General features: G+C 43.6%; 7 protein-coding genes across 7 annotated transcripts; 4 read left to right on the forward strand and 3 right to left on the reverse strand.

Annotated features, from left to right (window-relative positions):
• Window positions 1–691: 691 nt before the first annotated feature.
• Window positions 692–1,031, reverse strand: EAF02_006815 (uncharacterized protein; the record flags this gene model as incomplete). The annotated part of the gene is made up of 2 exons (XM_038902863.1): window positions 692–886; window positions 996–1,031. 2 exons carry the CDS (start codon window positions 1,029–1,031, stop codon window positions 692–694), a joined length of 231 nt encoding a protein of 76 aa, XP_038757184.1.
• A 1,875-nt stretch (window positions 1,032–2,906) lies between these two features.
• On the forward strand, window positions 2,907–3,161 carry EAF02_006816 (uncharacterized protein; the record flags this gene model as incomplete). Its single annotated transcript, XM_038902864.1, has 1 exon — window positions 2,907–3,161. The coding sequence occupies one exon, from the start codon at window positions 2,907–2,909 to the stop codon at window positions 3,159–3,161; it is 255 nt and encodes an 84-aa protein (XP_038757185.1).
• A 2,614-nt stretch (window positions 3,162–5,775) lies between these two features.
• On the forward strand, window positions 5,776–6,825 carry EAF02_006817 (uncharacterized protein; the record flags this gene model as incomplete). The annotated part of the gene is made up of 1 exon (XM_038902865.1): window positions 5,776–6,825. The coding sequence occupies one exon, from the start codon at window positions 5,776–5,778 to the stop codon at window positions 6,823–6,825; it is 1,050 nt and encodes a 349-aa protein (XP_038757186.1).
• Window positions 6,826–10,406: 3,581 nt separating this feature from the next.
• EAF02_006818 (uncharacterized protein) lies at window positions 10,407–10,946 on the forward strand (the record flags this gene model as incomplete). Its single annotated transcript, XM_038902866.1, has 3 exons — window positions 10,407–10,426; window positions 10,604–10,690; window positions 10,760–10,946. The coding sequence occupies 3 exons, from the start codon at window positions 10,407–10,409 to the stop codon at window positions 10,944–10,946; spliced, it is 294 nt and encodes a 97-aa protein (XP_038757187.1).
• A 983-nt stretch (window positions 10,947–11,929) lies between these two features.
• Window positions 11,930–13,119, reverse strand: EAF02_006819 (uncharacterized protein; the record flags this gene model as incomplete). Its single annotated transcript, XM_038902867.1, has 3 exons — window positions 11,930–12,108; window positions 12,185–12,879; window positions 12,947–13,119. The coding sequence occupies 3 exons, from the start codon at window positions 13,117–13,119 to the stop codon at window positions 11,930–11,932; spliced, it is 1,047 nt and encodes a 348-aa protein (XP_038757188.1).
• Window positions 13,120–16,993: 3,874 nt separating this feature from the next.
• Window positions 16,994–20,268, reverse strand: EAF02_006820 (uncharacterized protein; the record flags this gene model as incomplete). Its single annotated transcript, XM_038902868.1, has 8 exons — window positions 16,994–18,231; window positions 18,291–18,622; window positions 18,733–18,929; window positions 18,977–19,054; window positions 19,254–19,335; window positions 19,381–19,546; window positions 19,604–19,657; window positions 19,749–20,268. The coding sequence occupies 8 exons, from the start codon at window positions 20,266–20,268 to the stop codon at window positions 16,994–16,996; spliced, it is 2,667 nt and encodes an 888-aa protein (XP_038757189.1).
• Window positions 20,269–21,658: 1,390 nt separating this feature from the next.
• EAF02_006821 (uncharacterized protein) lies at window positions 21,659–22,597 on the forward strand (the record flags this gene model as incomplete). The annotated part of the gene is made up of 4 exons (XM_038902869.1): window positions 21,659–21,672; window positions 21,736–21,807; window positions 21,891–22,003; window positions 22,053–22,597. The coding sequence occupies 4 exons, from the start codon at window positions 21,659–21,661 to the stop codon at window positions 22,595–22,597; spliced, it is 744 nt and encodes a 247-aa protein (XP_038757190.1).
• Between the last annotated feature and the right edge of the window lie 414 nt (window positions 22,598–23,011).

Consider the following 23,011-nt stretch of genomic DNA (forward strand, 5'->3'; position numbering starts at 1 on the left):
AGGGGTATTAAATTGCGCACACGTTTCGTACCCACGGCATCTCCATTCACCGTTGCACGCAGATAAAAGAATCGATCTTATTGGTTCAAAAGAGCCAGACGGACTGGAGAAGAGGAATAAGGCTACCTAGATATCCAAGGATTTCTTATCAAAGTAGCATTACCATAAAGATAAAGATAAAAATAATGCAACCCCGCTTTCAACCGACTGCGAAGCTGACACACAGATGCCACATTGAGAAATCAAGCACGAGACGCTGAAGGATGGTTGCAGCAAGGGCTTCAGCTGAAGTTTGGGTCACGAAATGATCACTTGAACAACTTATCTCGTGACCATTTGGGCCAAATGTTTGGACATGCACATCGTTACTCGGGTCTTGGAAATGGGGACGTCGTCGTCAATATTGTTGGGAGGCGTCTTGTAGAATCAAATTCGCATACTTGCAAAGGAAGGTTAATCCCTCCCCACAATTAGCCAATACGAGGGACAACACAGTATGACAAGTGCAAACTCCGTACCTACTACCTAGACCTCGGGATATCAAGATACTGTGCCATGCCATGCCATGCCATCCTTTGAGGCGTCGTCAACCTCAACAACTATCGTGGCGATATTCATTAAGCAATGATACCCATCCATACAAAAGAAAACCGAGGCTGAATCAAGAAAACAGCTTAATCAAGTAAACGATTTAATTTTTCAAGAATGATTCGAGAATGACAAACCCAAAAGTATTGACGTGGTGTTGCACTGCCACAACGGCTTGTGTCGAGCATCGTTCAACCTGTCGTCCGTGATGAAAATTGTCTGTTCCCGACTCGCGATTACGAACGGCTTTATGCGCATTGCCCTCGACTAAAATTTTCGCCCCTCTCGCTGGCAATGTCTGTCTAGGAAATAGAGAAACATTGCAGATATTCCGCCTTGTGTTCAGCTGATCCAGGATACCTACTTATGCCACGTTGATCGCGTTAAACTTATGCCTCTCCTCGTACAGGCATTTTGGGTCTATCGGGGTCTATCGGTGGCATATTCGTAGTGATCTACTGACTAAGAGACTGAGTGCGTTTGGGATCTTGATTCTTGATCTGATAACCGCATCGCCAATCCCGAAGCCATTGAATAGTTCGTGGTGTTGTGGTTGCGGTCATCAATATGGCTGTGTTACATTTAGAAACACATTTCGAAGCCTGATACAGTCAGGGATTTCTGAGGGATATCTATTGATGGGGCTAACAAACAGGGCCGTCACATTTATGCCATGGAATCTTAAACAATTACGTGCCCTACGTGCGATTTGTATGGAAACGGCAGTTCTAGCTATTCCAAACCTCGGATGATGTGATAGATCTCATGTGGATCAAGCGTGGTGAGAGAAAAAGAGGACAGGGCACGGCGCCAAATGGTAACGGCGATCCGAATCAAATATCTTCTGGACGAATCCGCAACGTGCTTTTCCGAATACCAAAAAATGGAAAGCCGATGTCATGCGTCACACTGCGTTTGTACCCTCTTTCCCAGACCATAAAGTACAAGTATCTAAGCGCGCATGTAGAGTCACCTGTTGATGTTACCCTTACCTGATGGTATTCCTTGTTACGTATCGTGAGGGTTCTCGGGCAGCAAGATAGACACTGACATCCTCAAAAGCGCTTCGATGCGGCCAAGGACAGATGGTGAATGCATGTAATAGGTTGGAAAACTGGGAATATCGCTCACCGTAAGATACAGTACTCAAATGCGGGAAGAGTTTCAGCAAAGTTTGTGCCCTTGTGATCATGTCCTCCATAGATTCTCCGCCATTGAAATATCTTCCGACGGTGAAATCGAATGGAAGTCACGAGAATGAAGGGGGTTGACATTTGATCTCGTGAATTACCTAGTAGGATTGATACCGTTACGGCGTTACCTACCTACCTATTGATCAATGATGGATACCTACCATGATGTGTACCTACCTAGTCGGCTTGTAATGGATCCGAGGCTTGATGATTCATGAATCAATCAATTGGTGTACGATGTCGAGACGGTTGAGATTGTATAATTGTACAGTAGTGCAAGAGTGCAAGTCCTGGGATATTTCTGAGTCGTGCCTACCCACGACGGCAAGTTCATTGATGCCGGATGCAAGGCCCTAAGCCCGCAATAGTTAGGCAAACTCTAGTTTATAGTAGCTGGGTAATATAGGTCGATGCTAGATAGCCCTGCTCGGGCATGCCCGTTGACTATCACTCAAAAGCGGCGAGAAGGAGGGGAGACAGTTAAACATCTCGCGTGGCGGTGCAAATCTATTTTTTTATACATCATAAATCAACTTTATTAAAACTAAAATAAAAAAATAAAAAAGCAAGCTGTAAAAACATGTTGTTACCAATTCGGCACTCTATCTACCCATTTACCTGCCTACCTATCAAGTATAATGTCTAATTATAGAAATACCAGCCCAAATGTTCGGAAAAAGCATGTGGAAAAAATGCAGACGGTTCCATTGTAACGTCGCCACACCTCGTTACATCCTATCGTATAGCTTAAAACGCGTACACCGAGATTTGCTCAATGACTGTGCTTCTCTAAGAGGTTCATGCTGTGAGGGTCATTGCCAGTATAGACCCTGAATTTGCATCGCAGGAACCTGTTCCTATGCATATCTACACACCCACCATGATGTGCTCCCTATACCTGTGCGTGAAGGAATGATGACCTTCAACGAATACATACTCTGATTTATCATTGCTTCCCCAAGAGCGATATCGTTGCAAGTGCATGACTGGTGGAACGGCAAGTTTACACGGTTTCGGTTGGCAGGATTGCACCGGCTCGAAAGTTGGTTTGTGCGAATCAGAGCCCAGAAACGAGCTTTTGACAGCGACGCTACTTTTCGCAACTGGGATGGGCTTTTGTGATAAATGCCATCCACAGGCTCAGATTCATCGACAACGACTCAGTCTAGTAGAAAAATTGTCAGAGTTTTAACCATCCACAGTCCACCTCTAAGAAATGTTTCGTCCGTCGTACCCCGGAAGAGTGGTGTCGCTCGCTGCTTCATTTGTTTGACTTTGTACATGGCCATGGCTCGCACGAAGAGGAAACATGTCAGGACTCAGGAGAGTTCTGGAACTTCGAAATCTATTCATGCAGGAGATTCCAATTTTGGTGTATAAATGGGTAGATTATCGATGAAATAGGGTCAATATCCGGCCGTTCGTGCCTCCAGTCTCAGACTGGAAGATCCATAGTCGTCGTGAGGCTTCAGAGAGGTCTCTTAATCTCCAATACCTATGTAGATTATGGAGATGTATGAGATTAGAACAAACTTTGTCTTGAACAGAATCACTGTGAAAACCTGTATGATGTTTCACATTGTTGACGTAACCTCACCATGATCAATTGTCTGCCTTTCTGTATGCGCTGAATATGCGTATGCATTGTGCTGTGCTGTACTGTGTGGAGATGCAGGTTTGGGCTTGATGCAAGTCATCTTTTCATCGCCGGCCGAAGTTGAGGCCAGATGATATTGGCGATATGGTCAAATGTAGGAAAAATAAGGCGGACTGCATATTGCAACATGGGTTTGATTAACTTAAGTAGGTAGTATCTGGGTGTAGCAGCGAAAGAGGAGTATAAAAACGATAAAAGTGGTAAGGTAGCAATGAGAATTGTGAAGTCCGGTGAGTAAGAGCCGAGAGAAAACCCAATTCATCCACCCACAGTTATGATGCAGTGGGAGAGAGATCTCAAGCTTTTCGAGGTTAGTTTTACTCTCTTGACGCATCATACCAGAAGATAGTAGCCATGTTAGTTTTTAGGACAATATGAAATTAAAGAGATGGTTATTGGAAAGGTTTGGGAAGGTTTGGGAAGGTTTGGGAAGGTTTGGGAAGATTTGGGAAAGTTTGGAAGAGGTATCATCGTTGCAATCTCCGTGAATTGACTTTGCTTCTCTCATCATCGAAGTCATTGGTACGGAGTTCACCACGGCCAGCAATCAATAATTATCTATGATGACTGATTGATGACTGAGATGATTGGATCTTACCCGATCGAGTATAGTTCCCATAGTTTCCATCATCTCAAGGTTGTTTATACTTTTCCGTGCCATGGTCAATGTCAATGAATGTCAATGTCAATTCCCTACCTAGTCAGCTAGTCTACCATACCGGTACCATCTAGTACCGGTATACCATGAGATGATTATTCTTCATATGTCAAAAACTCTATCGATTGCGATCAAAATTCAATCAAATTTGACTTTGGAGAGCGGCACCCCAAACGGGACGACGGAAACTAAATGCATACAAATACGATGGGATCTTCAAGGACGTCGCTCTTCTTCTGATTACCGATTATTTCCATCTCATTGTATTGCATTTTGCATTTTGCATTGCAATGTTACACCCTCGGCAGAACCAAGATGATGATACTAATTCATCGTATCGTATTTTCGTCGCCTTTCTCCGGTGCTTCGTGGGCTGTGGTACGGCCGTGCATGTATGATATTCCTCTACCACGACCCAGGTAGGCCTAGGTAGAGGTGGTAGATGTAGAGCTACAGGACAATGTGAGATGGTCAATGGCCATTAGTGATCAAATAGAATCTGCTCCACGATACCGGGAAGTTCTCTGAGAAAACAATTGCAGGATTTTTACGGAGTACATTAAACTTTCAGCTGCAATGGTGACTGAAAGTGGATAAGTGGAAAACTCATTATCAGTCATCTTTTGATCACTTTTTATTGGCAAATGTCCAGCCAGGGCTTGGGCTTCACAGGACAGGGCTTCATTACGGTGCAGCGTGCACTGTGCATTGTGCAGGTGGGTGGCCATTAGCTATTCTTCGTTTTCTTTGCTCACAAAATAAAAATACCAGGGACCCTATTCAGTGGTATGCAGGTCTAATGCTCTAATGCAGCACTGCCCCCAGCTACTGCTTCTCTGCTTCTCTGCTTCTCTGCTTTTTGCTGCATCGGTCTCTGTCTGTTCTGTCTGCTGCATCTGCTGCATTCGCTGCATTACTGCCACTATTGTTAGCATCCCCCCCTTTCGAGTATCTTTTTGTTCCCACCGACCCGTAATCTTTCGATCTCTGCGGACGAAATTCAACGAATGAGGTATTTCGTCGGAACTTTTTTCAAGATGTGATGCGAGTGGAGACGGGGGATGGAGGTGGCATTGGTGTAATCTACAATATACAAGACTACTCTCACCCTCCCTCCTCTGCTAGACTGCTACACTTTACCACTTCCAGTATCTACTCCTAGCCTCTTTTACCACACCACATCTTATCCAAACTGGATCAAGCCTTCAGATAGAAAGTGGCTACGTCTAAAGTTAAACCTTACGGGTACTACCACTAAGGGAATTCAAGATTTTCCCATCTACGAAGCATTCATCATACCTCGCCTTAACTACCAACCTACTTCACCCTTCATCCCTACGAGCCGATCCCGCCGCTTGACTAGTAGCTGATCGTTGACCTCTTATAACAACCCCACCATAACCCCTTCAACTCTTTTTTCTTACCCTTTCTTCTTCACGACCTCATTCGTCCGTACCTTTTTCGATATTTATTCAAGGCGCGCAAACTAGATCCCTTGTCTCGGGACCGCCAAAATATTTATCTTCATTTCATTTCAACACGCTGATTTTCCATTTCCCATATCTTCGTCACGGCAAGCTCTCGCATCTTTACACATCCCTGACCTATTGTCCTCGAATATCTATCCGTATCATCACTCCGTACCCCGTCTCCCATACTTTCCGTCAACCTTTACTCCAATGCCTCCTCAATTACTACCTGCTTCGGCAGCTGCCTTTGCCCCAAGAGCTTCATCCGTCAATGTTGTGTTGAGTTCAAAGGTTGAGCCATGGTTAACACAAACCTTAAAGCGTATAAATCGTATAAAGCGTCCTCTAAACAGTGTACCCCAGCACCAAAGATGCTTAACGGAAACGCTATCTTCGTCAACAGCTATATGGACTCTTGGATCTTTGATGTTATCGAAAGCCCCGGAACAAAGACGCGAAGACTCAAACCCACTAGTTGAGGCCATGTTCAACTATCAACTCATTCACATCGAAGCTTATGTTGTTCATGTGGATATGGTATTAAGAAATGAGGTTGCCTACAAACTTACTCCAGATACGATAGAATCACTTATCGAGTTTCACAAAGATGTTCATTGCCTAGATATTGCAGCGAACACCTACAACTGGTCAGAGAAGGATCAACAAGTGAAGAAGATGCACGAAGACTTCATTCAAGCTATTAACAAGTTCGTCTACCGAACTCATGTCTCTGCATTAGAAGGATTGGAAGAAGATGGCGCTGGTGAATTGTTGTGCGGTAAAAGTGATGAAGTCAAGAACAATATCATGGGCCTTTTCCTTCCTCTACTCCCCCCACCACCAAGGGTCGTCGATGTGGTTAGACCTGCTACTTTATTGCCTAGCTCCCCAGCTGGCATGAATTGGTGGTCGCAACCCACGATACCAGTAACAACCGCAGCTCCTGTTGACCCATGGAGGATGGTTCCTTCAAGTCCAAGTACGACATCTTCCATGTCCTCTGCAACCGACACTCAATCTTTATGGGCAAGTATGGGCTTGAATGAGATTCAACTGCCTTCCCCTACACCATCTTATAGCCAACCATTCACCACGGCCGGACTCTTCTACAGCGCACCACAAGTTAGTGCGCCAATTCCAGCACTTCCTCTACCAAGCATGTTAGCACAACAGCATTGCGGTATCGGTATGGGGTATGGTGGATTTGGTGGGTTTGGAGGTGGATGGGACCGATATCAGGAGTACGCTACAACGATGTGACAACCAAGGCCTGGATCGTTAAACAACCCCCCTACTACCCGCTCCGGGGTTTAGGGCAGGCGACAGTATCACACATAATACCATGGCTCAAAGCCTCTGTACACGACAACAAATATTACATACATGGCATCGGCAAACTTCTTTAGCGGCATTTGATACCTCTGAGGGCACTTAAGGCGTTTTTACATCTTCATTATCATCCTCATCAGCGATCGAGCGAACAAAAGATATCCTGGGAACAAATCATACTTAATAATCAGCAAGAACAACAATCTCCTTTCATTACAGATACATAATAGGATACCATTTTTTCTATCTTTTTGGTTTTTTCATTTTTTTTTTTTTTTTTTTTTAGCGCAGCGAGTTTGGATTTGCTTTTACACGACACTACACAACCGCAAGACCGGTTCAACCAATTTTCCTTTTCATCGCATATGGCAGGACCTAAAGGCGGGTTATTTTGAAGCATTTAGTGGCATGGTTCCAAGATTTTCATATCATAAAGAGAATACCTTATTAAAAGGATAACGCAGCAATGCAGGGCTTCACGGGCGCGTCTGGATACATTGATTTTTGACTTTTCTTTTTACGTTTGAGATATTATCTTACGTTTGTTTTGGGAGGAAGGAAACCGGCTTTTTCTATGTCCATTTCCTTTTTGTTTCTGTTTATGAATTTATGAATCATGGATGCTTATGAATTTTGCTTGGACAAAGATCAAGGCATATATATGATTTATGGATTCACGAAAATAGAAATTGGGACCATAAAAAGATCATCTGCTGCGCAGATCGACACAACCAATGGACGAGATACTAGTCTTCCTCTGTGCGGACAGCAATCAACGGACAAATTGTTTAGATGAAATCATCAAACTGCGACCATTTCAATTCTCGCTAGTCGAGGTTGGCATTGGAAGCGAACAGCCTAGATCAAGTTATTCTATCAGGAAAGACAGATTCTTTCAGAAATACACTCAATACCGACTCATTATCTCGAATGCGGATCGATCAATACCTGCAAGTCGGGCGATTGAATCTTACATGTTGGGGGTGGGCTAGTTATTTGGGTGGATTTGTGTAAGGGTTTGGATGTTCGGTAGAAGAGGGAGTGAAGGGCAAATGGTAGCTCATCACTACCTCTTCTAAACACTATCCCACACTATTATACTTGATGTATAGTAACTTGAAGGTAGTGTTTGGAAGAAAGCTGAAAATTCTCTCTCGTCCTGCGGACAGAGTTAGATAGAGGTATCGATGCAGGTTTCTTTTTTTCGGCACAGGGCAAGGGAACAAAGGGAACGGAATCTATCATACTGGCTATGTGGATTATGGGAACGGTGGTTACATGGCTAGTACATGGATAACTAAGTATGGAAAGAGAAGGAACAATACTGTGTGTAGGTAATCTTGGACTTGAACCTGATACCGAGAAGAAGACTGAAAATACAAATAAAATGAAAATCATGGAAATCTATTCAATCCTTTCCTAGCTTGTGATCTTTTGCTCTGTTGATCAGACGAGGTGAGGTGAGTGCAGTATCACATGAATGCAGCATGTCACTCGCGAACTCAAAAAATCTTCCCACGAACAAAACAATGTCAGCCACTATCAAATCCTTCTCCCATCCAGCCGGCCTTCAACCGAAAGGATTCTCCCCAATGCATCTGGATCCGTAATGAAGCAGGGCTATATCCCGATTGGTCAGCATTACGAACATTGAAGCGATGCCCAAACCAATACCCGCTCTCGCCGCCAATCCCAGCCACGTAAACGAGCGATTTTACTACTCATTTAGGAAATCCGAATCCGAGGGTTAGTGGGCTGAAATGCAAGAAAATTGGCGGGGGCCGTGGTATCGTTAGATTACAGTAAGACGATATCGGCTGGTACGTTGCTGTATTGATATGGGGTCCCCTCCTCCGTAACTGTGCGTCTAGAACGCATACCTTGTCGACAATGTATATAGAGATCTTCATATTACGGCGCTGAAGTTTTATTATGCGGTAGGTGGTATGTGGTATGTAGTATGCAGGTAAAAGGAGCCTTTTGTACTCCCACTCGCAAATGGTAAATTTCATTCCATGTCTCCGTGCTAGCATTGTTTACTACCTGTCGTACTCCCCGAGTCTCATTTCTGACGTCTGTCACAATCCCAAGAAATGCAGAGCTACGGCACAGTGAAGCTGTAATACCTGGAGAAACAGCATTTGATTGATTGATTGACTTAGTATATAATATTTACATCGCCCTATCCGTGGATAAGCGCTTTTGCCGACGACTCGGGTCCTCATTTTCATTTTTTGAGCTCTCACTTTGTGGCACAGCTGATTATCTACTCACATTGGATTGTAAGCGCGGGTGTACTAACTTCGTCTGGTGTCAATACGAAGTAATCTACCGGATATCATGGGATGAAATGATGTGATATTTTGTGTCTCCACCTACCCTACCAGAGCAAACCCATATATTGTATTGTATCCCCCGAAACATCCATTAGAGCAGCGAAAAAAAGCCACAGTCACCCAGAAAATGACCATTGAAGAAATGCAGCTTCAAATCGTGCCACATCATTCCATAACCTCGCAATCTAATCAAACATTATAAGCGCCCAGTCTATTAGCCAAGCCCCAATGATTCCTACCCAATCAAGCATAACGCACCCTCCAGGGACTTGGAAAAAGAAAACCTTAAATCGAAAACTACACTCCCGTAAATAACTTTCATGAATCATACTCAATCAAGACAAGCGAGACAACTCCCGTTCTCGGTCCTTCTCATCCACACACACCTCCAATCCTCCCGCACATATCCCTCTCCATTAGTGCATCGAAATATTCGTGCATACTGATTGTGACCAAACGTCTATGACCCGCATGAGTTTTCAGTCATGTGAGTCTCATTTTCTCCTCAACATTACCATCGATTGGCCGAGTGATCGTCAGATCAGCTATGCGTATGCAAAAACAGAGAGAAATTTGCGCGATTTCTTGATTTCGATGCAGATTCTAGAGAAAGACAATGCAGTCATTTACAGATGCGGTATTCGAGACCGTGGAGATGACCCGCATGAAGTTTCGGTCATGTGAGTTTTAGGTTACCCCTCTTCTTTATATTTTGTTGATCGGTTGAGACGTTTGATGGGAGGCGGGTGAGTTGAGATACATGAATCATGTTGTATCGAATGCGGTAAGGAAGGGAGGGAAGATTTCGATGTGATCTAAATGATGACTCGCATGAAAATTCAATCATGTGAGCTGCATCTACGAGAGAATTCGATGAAATATTGGCTAACCCCTACTGAGATATCCATATCGAGCAACAAGAGTTCTTTTCCAAGTTAGAACTTATTTCCAAGCCTGGATTCACATGCTGAACACTGCTAAAGAAAAATAAGCCAGGCCGTGAAATTATGATAGATCATACAGAGCTACGCAACCAAGAAATCTAGAACTGATCTGCATGGAGAAAATCGAAACAAGGTAGGCGTTGATAGCTACCCGTTACTTCAACGGACACGGACCGAAAACATCGTAGTGTCAGTTTTGTGAACGCTTTTTAAACCCCATAAACAGTCAGTCATGACTCATGTGCGAAGAGTGTAGGTGGTATTTGAGATATTACCTGTCAATCTCCGAAAGGCGATTCCCACGAAACACACCGGGAACAAAAACCCGTTCTGTAACCTTACTTTGGGAGAAAAGATATCATGTCGTTCATGTATTCTAGACACGGTCTCCGGCCTGAGATATCTTGCAGTATCGGGCTGAAATGATAGATCAGATTTCACAAAGGCCCGCGGAGGAGATGAATTGTGCGACTTTCAAAACGTTCATCATATTCCGCATTTTGATATTATTTCTCGGTTAGTATCTTGATTCAACGCTTACCTATTACCTCCCTGACTGTCCGAAAGCATAGCTGACTCAAGTAGGAGTGCCCATGGTACCGATAGCCAAGCGCGGGCTCAGAATAACCATAACCCCTGGATCGAAGCCGAGGAATTCTTCAATACGAAACGGCCCGGAAAAGTGATGATATTAGTCGCCGTGGCGGTGACTACACGAAGCGGATATCAAGACTACGGTCGCGTGTATTCACTAAACGGGAAGCGATACTGAACTTCATCCCGAACAGAACCAGAAATCGGAAGAAGCTAAGCTAAGCAATTATGACTTCGGTATCTCCTAGGCAGCCGTACTCCTCAATCAGGTACCCACAAGCAGAATCCGGAAACATATCCAACTCGTCGATCCGTGGTACATGATCTATGATCCGATCTCCTGTGTTACGGGAGACCCGGTTTTCGTTGAGTGAATCCATATGTGTCAGGCAAAGAATATCAAGTCTATTGGGGTTCTTGATTACGTCTACCCTTATGTTTCGCTTCTGTGTATTTAATACAGGATACTCTCTGAGGCATAAATTATTCTCACAACTAAAAGTGCCGTGCCTGATGAATAACGAGGTTGTTGCGTATAATCTAATGTACACTGAGGCAAAAAGTACTTTGGATAGGTACCTACCTAGGTAGGTATCTTTAAAAGAATTCTCGTCGGGTCTAACATCATTAGTCCGCAAGTACTAGATTAATGTGCTTTCACAACTCAAGTTGAATGCTTCAAACGCTGTGCTTGATAAATTGTCTAAATTTAATACTATCAAACTACAAGATTGGTTGTTCAAGAAAGAGGAGATGACAGATCGAGGCTTATCCCGTGAGTTGAGATGATACTTCATCAAGCTACGTGTAATTATCAAACTCCAAAAAGGGACTAATCGCCCTTACCAAGGTCGGATGCTGAAAGTTCCCAATCTCGCTTCTTTGGCGAGGGTGTAAAATGTCAAATGCCATCAATGTTTATGTAGGTACTAGGAACTCAGGAAAATTCAAATGATAAGTAAAAGTTGATTTGTATTGCGTTAAGCAAACATAATATACAAGAAGAAGCATCCACCACCAGGCTCCAGCCTTTAACCAATTCTCGGAGATAAATCAAACCTCAAGTTGTCTAGCTCTAACCCCCTTTCCTATCCAAATGTCGGAGTTCCATACCGGCTCACAATAACACAAAGTCCTGGGACTCATCAATAGATGAAGTCTCTATGATGTGGTGATATCGCTCTCAGTGTAGATACAGTATTTACCATCGGGACCGCTTCCATACTCAGTAGGTTCCTGGCTGTTATCATCAGTACCTGTGTATGTCACACAGATATCTTTAACAGATTTTGCTACAATGTTGGTGAAAGTTGCAGTGTCGCCAAAGTTGTAGTTAATACCTATAGAGATAGTTAGTTAGCAAACAGAGTCATGCGAGAGGAAGTAGAAGGATCGTTTTTCCTCGGAACAACATACCGGCAAGCTCTTTTCCACTAGTAGCAGTGACTGAATCCATGATAACATGTCTCTCGTACATTGTCTTACAGTTACCACATGATCTGTACAACTTTCCAAAGATATCGACAGTGAAACCAGAAATCTTCAAGGTTCCAGCTCCGTTGTGTTGGAAAACCTTATCTTCGGCTCCAAAGGCACCTCCACCAGAAATTGTGGTGGTAGCTCCAGCATCTTGGTTCTTGATGGTGAAGGCATCTTCGCAGACAGCAGACCACCATACATTGGTCAAGGTGCAAGCTCCTTGGCAATGGACACCTTCGATTTGGTTGGGTCCGATTATGACGTTAGAGAGGGATCCACCAGCTTCAATTTGGAAGACGGCATCTTTGTCGCCACCTTCGGCTTGACCGGTACATCTGACTCCTCGATCGAACATAACCATTCCACCATCGAAAGATTCACCTGCGGCGATAGTTTGAGCGGCTGAAAGGGCAGAAGTACCTGAAGAGGCGGGGAGAGAACCGCCAGTGGTACCGCTGGATGAATTGCCAGAGGATGCCGAGCTGGTGATTGTTGATGAAGCAGCGCTAGCGGACTTTGATCCAGAAGAACCTGAAGACTTGGCGGTAGAGGATGCTTTAGATGCTTTAGATGTAGAGGATGCTTTGGAGGATTTATTGGTGGAGGATGCTTTGGAAGACTTCTTTGTAGAGCTGCAACGATACAAAATCAGTATTGAGGGTAATCAGGAGCGTTTGTAAAATATATTTGATCACTAACCTTGAAGAATCCTCGTCATCTTCATCTGAAGTCTTGCGAGCGTGCACGACCTCTCTGAAGTGAAGTCTTGGCGCATCGCGTGCTTCGAGACCAGTGGAAGCATCCATAGGAGCCGCACTAGCAACACTGATTGTGGCAGCCAAAAGGGCCAATTGAGCGAATGAGAATTGCATTTTGATTTGGGTTGAAAAGTAACTGGGTTAAAACTTGAAATGAGATATTGAAATAAGTTTGACCAGCAAGGAATGAAGTAAAAGACTGAGTTGTCTGGATAGTGAATGATATAGAAAGAGTGAAAGATGAAGATGTTGATGAGGATGAGAAGCAATACTAGACGGGCATTTTGGCAACTTATATATCTGGATTGCTTCTTCCTCTCCGGATACTCATCGGCGGTGACCCCTTTGAGCTTTGGAAAAGGAGAACCAAAAACCCGTCATACTGAAGGCTGTGAACAATCAAAAAGAAACATTTGTGGAGGCCTTGCTATCTACTCCACGGAGTAAGTCCCCTACAGCTATCAACAGATAGATTGGCGTTAAAAAGATAGAAGAGTCTAGAGAACTTTAATTGATTGGACGAATTCGAAAAACGATGATCTTGAAACCGCGATGTGAGTTTGTCCAATCTCAATTCTCTCGAGACTATGTTTAGATCTAGAAATGATCAATCTGATATCACTGATATCTGGACGTTGCATCATTAGCCCCATAAGCACTTTTAATTAAATTCGAAACTCAAAGACCAAAGCCAAGATGCCAAAATGGACGTGAGAATTTATTTCGAACTGCCAAGTCAAGATGCCACCTTGTAGTTTCCTTCCTTAGCCGCTTGGCGCTTACGACTCGTCCCGAAAAAAAACCCATGCTCAAGGCTCAAACGATTGTTGATCTGCAAAACATTCACCCACTACAATATCGGTATTGCGTCTGTTGTTTTCCATGGAGATTGCAGTAGAGTAACCTCACGCCCTTAGAACAAAAAAAGACAGTGTATGAAGAGTTCAGGAAATCATTCATAAGTTCACACCACTTAACCATCGTTCACTTACCTAGAAATCATTCTGCTCGAGACACCAAAGAGCATGAATCCGCTTATGTCAACTGAGTCTAAGCTTTAAAGTTTTTCGATCTAGGAGAATTTTTTGCTTAAAAAAAGGTACCAAATATGAGAAAGAGGCTGAAACAAGCAACTGTGGAGAAAGCATATGCCATTATGGCTACAGACGTCCCATCTAGAAGGTCTGTGTCTTGGCAAGTAATTTGGGATGATTGTGATTGTTGGGATGATCCAATGACGCGCTGTCGCTGTGCGTATAATCCGGATGCATAGAAGCGGTCATTCTTCCTGCCATTGAATACATTGTATATATCATGCATCATCGGTTGGTTATGAATGAAGAGAGTGGAATTGCATGATGTGAAGTTTGAGTAAGCCGGACTGATTTTAGGTTTGGTTGAAGGTTCTCTCTGGCCCACATAAGCAAAAGCGACTGATAGATCTTTCCTTTTTCACTTCAATCGTTGACAGAATAATTCCACCACCAACATGGAAGATCTTTCTGAAGTGGAAGAGAGAACTTTAATGTGATTGCGATCCTCGAATGTTTTGATTACCTAAGCATTGTGTCCCCATTAGCGCCAAACCGTTGCCATCTTCTGTAACAGTTTCAAAACTTCGAGACCGACACTTCATGAACTGTTCATCCGACATTCTGTTTACTTTTAGAGGTTAAGCGCCGACTTGGGCTTTGTTCTCCAAACATGATAGAGTATGGACTTGGCCGGTATCCTTTGGCGAATCGAACGGTTTTCAAAACGCTCATGGGCAGATCTCAAGTGCTATCCGATATCTGACGTATTGCTGTCAGTATTTTGGCAACTGTTGAGATATTAAGAACGTATTCATTCCTCCCGCAGTTTCGCCGTCTTCTTGTGTATTGCAAGGTTTTCTTTAAAACCCTGTTCAGCGTGTGATCAATAATAAACATTCACGACCTTTACCATTATTCAACTTCATTTGTCGTCTATCACTTGGCCATTTTGAATTCCACTCTTGCTTTATCTGGTGTGATATGTTCGAGTTTGGAGGTTGTACGTGTCAATCATGTCTATCGATTACTCTCTGATATTCGTATTCTATTGCTAACTTTTCTTTTGATAATTATTGGGTGAATTTTCAATACCAGCAAATGCTACAACCATCTCAAGACTTACCATCAAGGAAAGCATGGATGACCAAATGCTTGGAAAGAAACCAATAGACCTCCAAGTAGGGGAAAACCATCCACCCATTCCCTTGTTTCTACCTGATCGCGGCGTTCTAGGAGAGTGAAAGCTCCGAAAGATGACGAAAATATCGTAGACGATAAACCCAACCTTCATCACCCGCCTCTACGCAAGACAATACGCTTGGAAATGAATATTTATCATTGGAATCTACAGAAAACTAGATCTGTCTCTTCTGATACAAATCAGACGTTGCTTTCGGATACAATGCTGTACCTCTCTTCTATGCTGACAATGTTGATGTTAGAAATTGCCCCATACTTCATCTGCATTCCCTCTCACTGAAAGATACTCTGGGGTAAAGCATGGAGTTTGGTTCAGACAAGTCGTCCTGGATCAGTACGTCGAATCTTTTTTTTTACTTGCTTTAATTGCGGCTTTGGCGTCGGATTTGGTAGCGTCTCGATCTCCGTCGATAATTCTCATTACGAACTTGTATGAAGCCGGAACTTATCGCGAATTACAAACATTTGAAGCCGTAGCTCGCATTTCGATTTGTTCTCCGTACCAAAGCTCCCATGCATACCAATATATCTTACTAACGTCTTTACTATTTGCAGACTGATCGCAGCTTGCTGAGAGATATAACAGTCTTGATGACACGGCAGCCATCCTGAACTTGATGCTTCCGACTGACTAGTCTACATTAAGAGGAGGACGTTCATGATGATACCGACCTAAGATCTATCATAAATATCCGAATCCTATGCAGTCAGCCATTCGTCGAAAAAATCAAAATCAATAAATTGTGCGGGATACTAGGAATAGATAGGGACTGAGTATGCGGCGTGAATTGAATTTCCTCAACTCTCACCGAGTGAAACCACGATTCTCTATTTTGACCGCACCTGGAAATGGGTAAATAGATCAATCCCTAGATGGTAAAGATCTGGATATGACTGCTACACATATGCTTTATCGCTAGCACATCCATCATCGCCAAATGTTCTCGATGTTAGAAAAGGTCAGTATTCCATTGCGCAGGTGAACTCGCAGCACATCGTTGAAACCATCTCTGCACCTTTCATAGATATCCACTAACAAGTAAATCGAGAAATTTGAAGGAAAAGGGGCTAGCAAAGTAGTGGTCTACTTAGTACGTCTTACCAAAACATCCTAATAAGAACGATGAACCAACGACTGTCAAAGCACATTGAGCACCTGAAAATTGCGAATCCCACAACTCATTACTATGACTTCAACCCGTCATATCATCGAACTTGGTGTAAAGTTTCTCGTCATGTAGTCTATAGTCTATAGTCTTCATCGAGACTTGAGAAATGATTAATAAGGTAGCTATACTACCAGAATGCAATGATGGTTTGACTGAACTAGAATCTTGTAAGAGTTAACGCCACTTTGAATATTGACCGGCTATGATATTTATGTTAAGGGATGATTATCATTCAACATTTAATATACCCGACCAATCAATCTCTTTAGCCAATGTTGTTCATCTTCTTCTTGTTGGTTCGTTCTACAACTGACACACTCGATACAATTGTTTCAGTTGTTATAGCCATCGAATTGCAGAAATTTTATGCATGCTGTAAAATTAATGTCACATGTGTAGGACTCGATAAAAATGTCTTTTTGTGGATGGTCAATGTTCGGAATCCTTCGCTCATATTGATAGCTCTTCGTACCTTGGTACTAATATGTCGATTTTACCTTCACTTTTTCATAGACCAATCTCAAAACCAGCACTCATTATCAAGTATTAACAAGGAATGCCACCGATCCAACATTTAAAAGATCCCTAAACCACTGGCGGCGTCCTACCCGCATTACAAGCCCCACTAATACTCTCACAAGCCAACGTCAGATTTCCCGAACTGTCTCCTATCCAGAACAAGAATGGCTTCGTGGTAGAAACTGGAATAACCCAATTCTGTTTCGTCACATCCCAAACACTGATATCCTTTCTTGTAACGGCAAGTGATACGACTTGTTTCCCTCCCGGTGCCAATGTATCCGTCTTGGCATAATTACGTAGCTGGATAATAGGAGTATCATAGGAAGAATCGGAGGGATGTTGAACGTACAGCTGGACAACAGATTTACCGGCCACGAGGCCGGTGTTGGTCACTGTGACTGACAGAGTGAACATTGTGTCCCAGAGCGCCGGGTTTCCACCTTGATCTCCACCAGATGGGGGGTCGGGTTTGGAGACATTGGTGTACCCAGTGGGATAGACGAATTTACCTGGAGTGATACTTGAAGGATTGTCGAGGTATGGGTAGAGATATCTTCCAATAGCGGAGAAACCTGCAGGCCAGGCGACTTCAGATGCTGGAGGGATGGCAGTACTATATACTGGAGTTGAGCCTTTAGCAGCTCGGGCTGGAGGAACCGATGTCAGTGCTTTTCCGGCTGCGAGAGTAGCCGTTCGAGAGAATGTGGTGTAGGAAAGTCCATGGCCAAATGGAAAGCGAGGGCTGATTGCATGCTTGTTGAGGTACCGATAATCAACATACAATCCTTCAGAGAAAGTATCCTGAACCTGGCCAAGCGCAAACCCGACAAGACCAAGGGAGGATGGGTAGTTGCTTTCCGAGACAGGAATGGAGTAGGGAAGATGCCCACTAGGAGAGTATGCGCCGAAAAGGATATCCGTCAATGAATCTCCAGCTTCTTGACCTGGCAGATGAGCAAAGAGTACGGCTTTGACTGAAGTAAGGTTTATCCAATTCTCAACAAGAATGGGTCCTACTGTATGAACAACTACCACCACGGTGGAATACTTAGCTGCTGCAGCTTGAACAAGTGCATCGCCATTATGCCATGCATACAGTCCTGACGACGAGCGATCTCCATCGTTTCCTTCTACTGTTATTGAATTCTCACCAGAGTCACTGTTTATGAATACGATGGCGATATCTCCAGGAAGAGCAGTCAGGCCAGATGGAAAGCTATCACTGGTTGAGCTATAGACATTAGAAGCTTTTCGCTTAATCGCGTCAATGGGCGCATCAAGGTAAGGGTAGTTGGCAGTTCCTATGAGCTTGATTTAGTTTACCTTTTTACAAATAAACTTTGAACGATGCATAACGTACCTGAGCCCCATCCCATACCGAGAACGCCAGTATCACAACCCCTTTGGTTGCAAGCATTAGGCCCGGAAGGATTGTTTGCAGAGTCAGAGCCAAAAACTTTCAAAGCAGCTGAGGTCGAGAGTGGCAGTGTGTTGTTGACGTTTTTCAACAGAGTTATGGCTTCTCTCGAGATATTCCGAGAAACGACTGCATGGTTAGATTGTACATTTACATGTGAATTCACTGTGCATGTTGGAGAAAACAATGCTGCTGGATAACATGGTCCAGTAGTGTCTAAAGTGTTTGCGGAGAAATTTGGTGGCGGGAAACCTTTATCCTGTCCAAGTTGATACCTATGTGATGTATTGATTAGCCATGATGTAGATACTCGTCGAAGTTTGAAACAACTCCTTTTCCAAGCGAGGCACTTTCTGAAGAAACGTTTTCTCGAGGGAACACTCACCAAGTTGCAACAATTCGAGTAACCATATCATTCAATCGATCAACTGGAACAGTTCCATTCAGAATAGCAGTTGAGAGTTCATAGGCCCAGTATGCTTGGCCGAGGAAAGGGATTCCTGCATCACCGGGCATAGCCATGTCAAGGCCAGCAAGAGCAGATGACACACCGCCAATTTGGGATAGCCAATCTGTCATCACCTATGGATATTTAGAATTGTTTGGGGTATATAGATATGAACTCTTACCAGGCCTTGGAATCCAAGCTCATCCTTGATCAAGTTGTTGATCAGGTATGAGTTTTGACTTGCCGCGCTTCCATTAACCTGCTTGGTCAGTAAAGGATTGCCAAAGGTCTACGAAGATAACACAGAAGAATCACATTTTGCCAAGGGAGTACCTGCAAATCTAGTGAATGTGCCGAGTTTATCATCGAATGACTTCCCGTTTGTATCACACCAGACTTGATAGTCCAGCTCAAAACATCATGAAATTCTCATGCGTTTGTCAAAAATATACACTCACATCATTGTAACTTGTCATAACAGCTCCAACACCAGCTTTGATACCTTCTGCAAAGGGCCACATGTAAAATTCATGAAGAGTTCTGCAAATTAGTTTCGGTAAAGTCTATATTCAAGGATACGCGTACCTATCATCGATGTTACTACTAAGAGCTTTCATCAAGCCATGAGGGATGATATCCATTCGGTATGCTTCTTGTTCATTTCCAATAAAGTGTTTGATGGTTGCTATGACACCATTCGCCTGCATACCATTGATTGTCTGAGCGGCACTTAGTCCTTGAAGTACAGGATCTAGATGACAATGAATTTAGCCTCGAATCTGATGTTAAACTTTTCAAAAGCTCTTACCAGCGCCGAACCCTTCCCAATTTCGACCACCACGCGGTTTTCTTCCAATTGGACCTAAAGATGGTCAGAAATCTGTATATTGGCCGAGGCTGAACGGGAAGAATGTCTTCGTAGTGCATCTGCCACAAATGCCCATCAAACATACCGACGGTAGGACCTAATAGAATGTTGACTCCTTTCCCCCGTGCTTCTGCGCCTAACGCAAGACCTCTTTGATAGGCTAAATCTTTGCTCCATGTTGCACCAGTGGTAATTCCAGCGGGAAAAGCAGTATTGTTATCGGTAGCAGCTATGCCCAGTGCCGAATCTTGTAAACAAAGACTTGGAATACCGAATCTTAGTGCGGAGCCGGTGTTTCCCACACATCTTCCCATCAATTCTCCAATTCCAGTTGTGAGATTGACCTTTTCCGCTAATGTCATTTGTGCCACCACAGTTTGTGCTTTTGCATAAGCAGTCGTCCAGGAACTAGCCCAGCCACCTTTCGGGGCAGGGTAATATGGAGCAGCAACATATCCTGCAGGAACTGAGTCTCTTTTCACAATTGTTTCGTCGCTAGATGGGGGAATGGGCGGAGCCTTGTGTATAAATGAAGGTATCTTAGCCTGCACAAACCCCAACAGCCACAAGGAGACAATCAAGAAGGTGATCTTGACTAGCGCCATTTTAAGGACGGTACAACCTATCAAGAATTATTTCACAGATAAGTCCTGTGAAAGTAGGTACTTCTGCAATCTTGTGGGTGGGGAGGTTCCATGATATAGAAAAACTATGTGACAGAAATCATGTATGCATGTACACCCAAGACGACTTCTTCAGGTAACTGCATTCAACGAGGATAAAAGCTTGTGATTCTTGCATTCCGAGGTCCGCAACAACCATGATCGTGTATGCTGTAAGATCTGCCCTATCATTCAAGAACCATGTTTTGCATGGGTGGGATTGACTTTCTGCGGACAAAACAGGAAGTTCAATGAACGATCACATTAAGCTCCCAAGATCATGGAAACATGGGACGGAGATGATACCTCTCGTGGAATGAGGAGAAGTACAAACAGGAGAAAAGCTCCAGTAATACTAAGATCTCCAGCTGAGGTTTGTGCTGTAGTCGTCGGTAAGATGGATGTTCTTTCCTTTTCTAATTCATTCCGTCTTGACTATTTCGTCACGAACTCACCCGTTGCCTTTTGCGGGGTTTCCCCTGACGCCCAGATTCAGTTATGCAGCGCCTTTATCCGGAGAGCCGGCTTAGGTGCAGGTGATGAAAATAATTTCAATATTTTGGAGTGTGCCACCGAGACCACCCACCAGAAATATTATCCAAGGTACAAAAGGAGGCCATTCTGCAAGATTGTGAAAATAACCCTATCGTACCCTGGCTTGTGAATTGTGCACGTCTTTGACCTTCTCGACAACGGCGACTGGCCCGAGTGACACGTCCTGTAGCATTCGTCGAATGAAGTATCATTTGATCTCAATTTGTAACCCAGAGTAACAGCTGGTATATCATCAAAACAAGCAAGGGGCTTGGTCGGTATATATATACCGTGCATGCCATGAACTAACTGGATAAGTGTGGGAGAGCGAGTGAAAATGGACAACCAATACATTTACAAGCGCTGTCGAAAAGCTTGTCAACAGGGGAATCATGAGCAAGAAGATGGATTATGCTATGTGCTCTCCTTTTGATGATTCGAGATTCAACGCCAACCTGACAATGGAAGTTACATTAATGAGAATTTAAGACATGTTACGCCCAACTAGGTAAACTTGAAGATCATTCTGGAAAGTCCGATCCACACTTCCCCCCTCTTGGGCATCGGTCACGTGTGATTTCTCGTTTGTTGTAGATTTCTGGTTACCTAAGGCGACAGACAGAGGTGTCAACGGAAGCTAAATAATAAGAATCTCGTTGGTCGCGATAACTTTCTCCAGAAAAATCTTATATTATTTGCGCCATCGATTGTCTTCTGGCATAACTGACGTCTATTTGATTGTCCATCAAAATATACTCGCTCGTTCATTTACTTTGCTATTCAAAAGCTTCTTTTCAAAATGGGAGAATCAAGGTTCGTTGAGCTGCACTCATCAACAAGAAGAATTCTCAGTCTCTGACAACATGGCACATATAGACAAGAGCTTGTGGCATGGCTTAACAACCTGCTACAACTTAACATCACAAAAGTTGAACAATGTGGCACTGGGTAAGTAAACTTCTGGCTTGCAAAAGGAGTTTTATCTTCTTTCCCCCTATAAGACTATTGACTTACAAATATCATGAACACAGTGCTGCCTTGTGCCAAGTCTTCGATAGTATTTTCCTCGATGTACCGATGTCAAAAGTCAAGTTCAATGTCAATACTGAATATGCATATCTACAAAATTTCAAAGTTCTTCAAAGTCAGAATACCCTCCCCTGAATGTGCTTTCCTCCACTGACCACGACCAGACACCTTTACCCGCCATCAAGTCGATCGAAACATCCATGTCGAACAACTTATTAAATGCAAGATGCAAGACAACCTCGAATTTCTACAATGGACCAAGAGATACTGGGATCAATACTTTCCAGGAGGAGAATATGATGCAGTAGCTCGTCGACGTGCTGCAGGGGGACCCGGTGCCGCACCATCTGCTGCTCCAAAAGTGTCCGCCGGAAGTGGTGCAGCTCGCAGAGGAGTAACACCAACAACGAGCGGCGCAAGAGTTGCTAAGGCTGGAGCCGTTGGCGGTGGTGCAGCTTCAGCGGCACTAAAAGCAGAGAACGACACTCTGAAGGAAACAGTTGCAGGACTAGAACGGGAACGAGACTTCTATTTCAGTAAACTCAGAGATATCGAATTACTGGTTCAACAAGCTTGCGAAGAGGACCCAGAGATTGAGAAGCAGGAAGACGGCTTAATCAAGCACATTCAAACTATCTTGTACTCGACTGAAGATGGATTTGAAATACCGGCGGAGGCGGAGGTTGATGACCAAGAAGAGACATTCTAGATTCTTTTTACTATAATGAGATTTGAATTTTTTTGCAGCTGCAAATGAATTCGTTGGTCCTTTCACCTGCGGGAGTTTATAGCAAGCAAGGCTATGAGATACGAATTACGAACGAGCGGAGTGTGTGCGAGGCACAATATCAAGCGCTCACAGGTTGGTAGCATTCATGGGCTACGGGAGGTTGCATGCGTTGGAACAATTCTGAAGCATATTGAGATCTCACATGATTCTCAAATGAGTTCTCTGGTTATTAAAGAAGAGTTTAATTATTAGATGTAAACCCCACAAGAGTTTTTTTTCTTCGTATAATACCAATTTGATTGTCCATCATGAGAACAAGAATGAGCTCTCACAATCACAATTAATCTCTTATCGCCAAGTGACATTTTGCGCTATCAAGCATCAAGCGTCATC

The sequence above is a fragment of the Botrytis sinoallii genome, assembly GCF_014898435.1.
Source record: "Botrytis sinoallii strain Bc 23 chromosome Unknown BSIN_011, whole genome shotgun sequence".
NCBI lineage: Eukaryota > Fungi > Ascomycota > Leotiomycetes > Helotiales > Sclerotiniaceae > Botrytis > Botrytis sinoallii.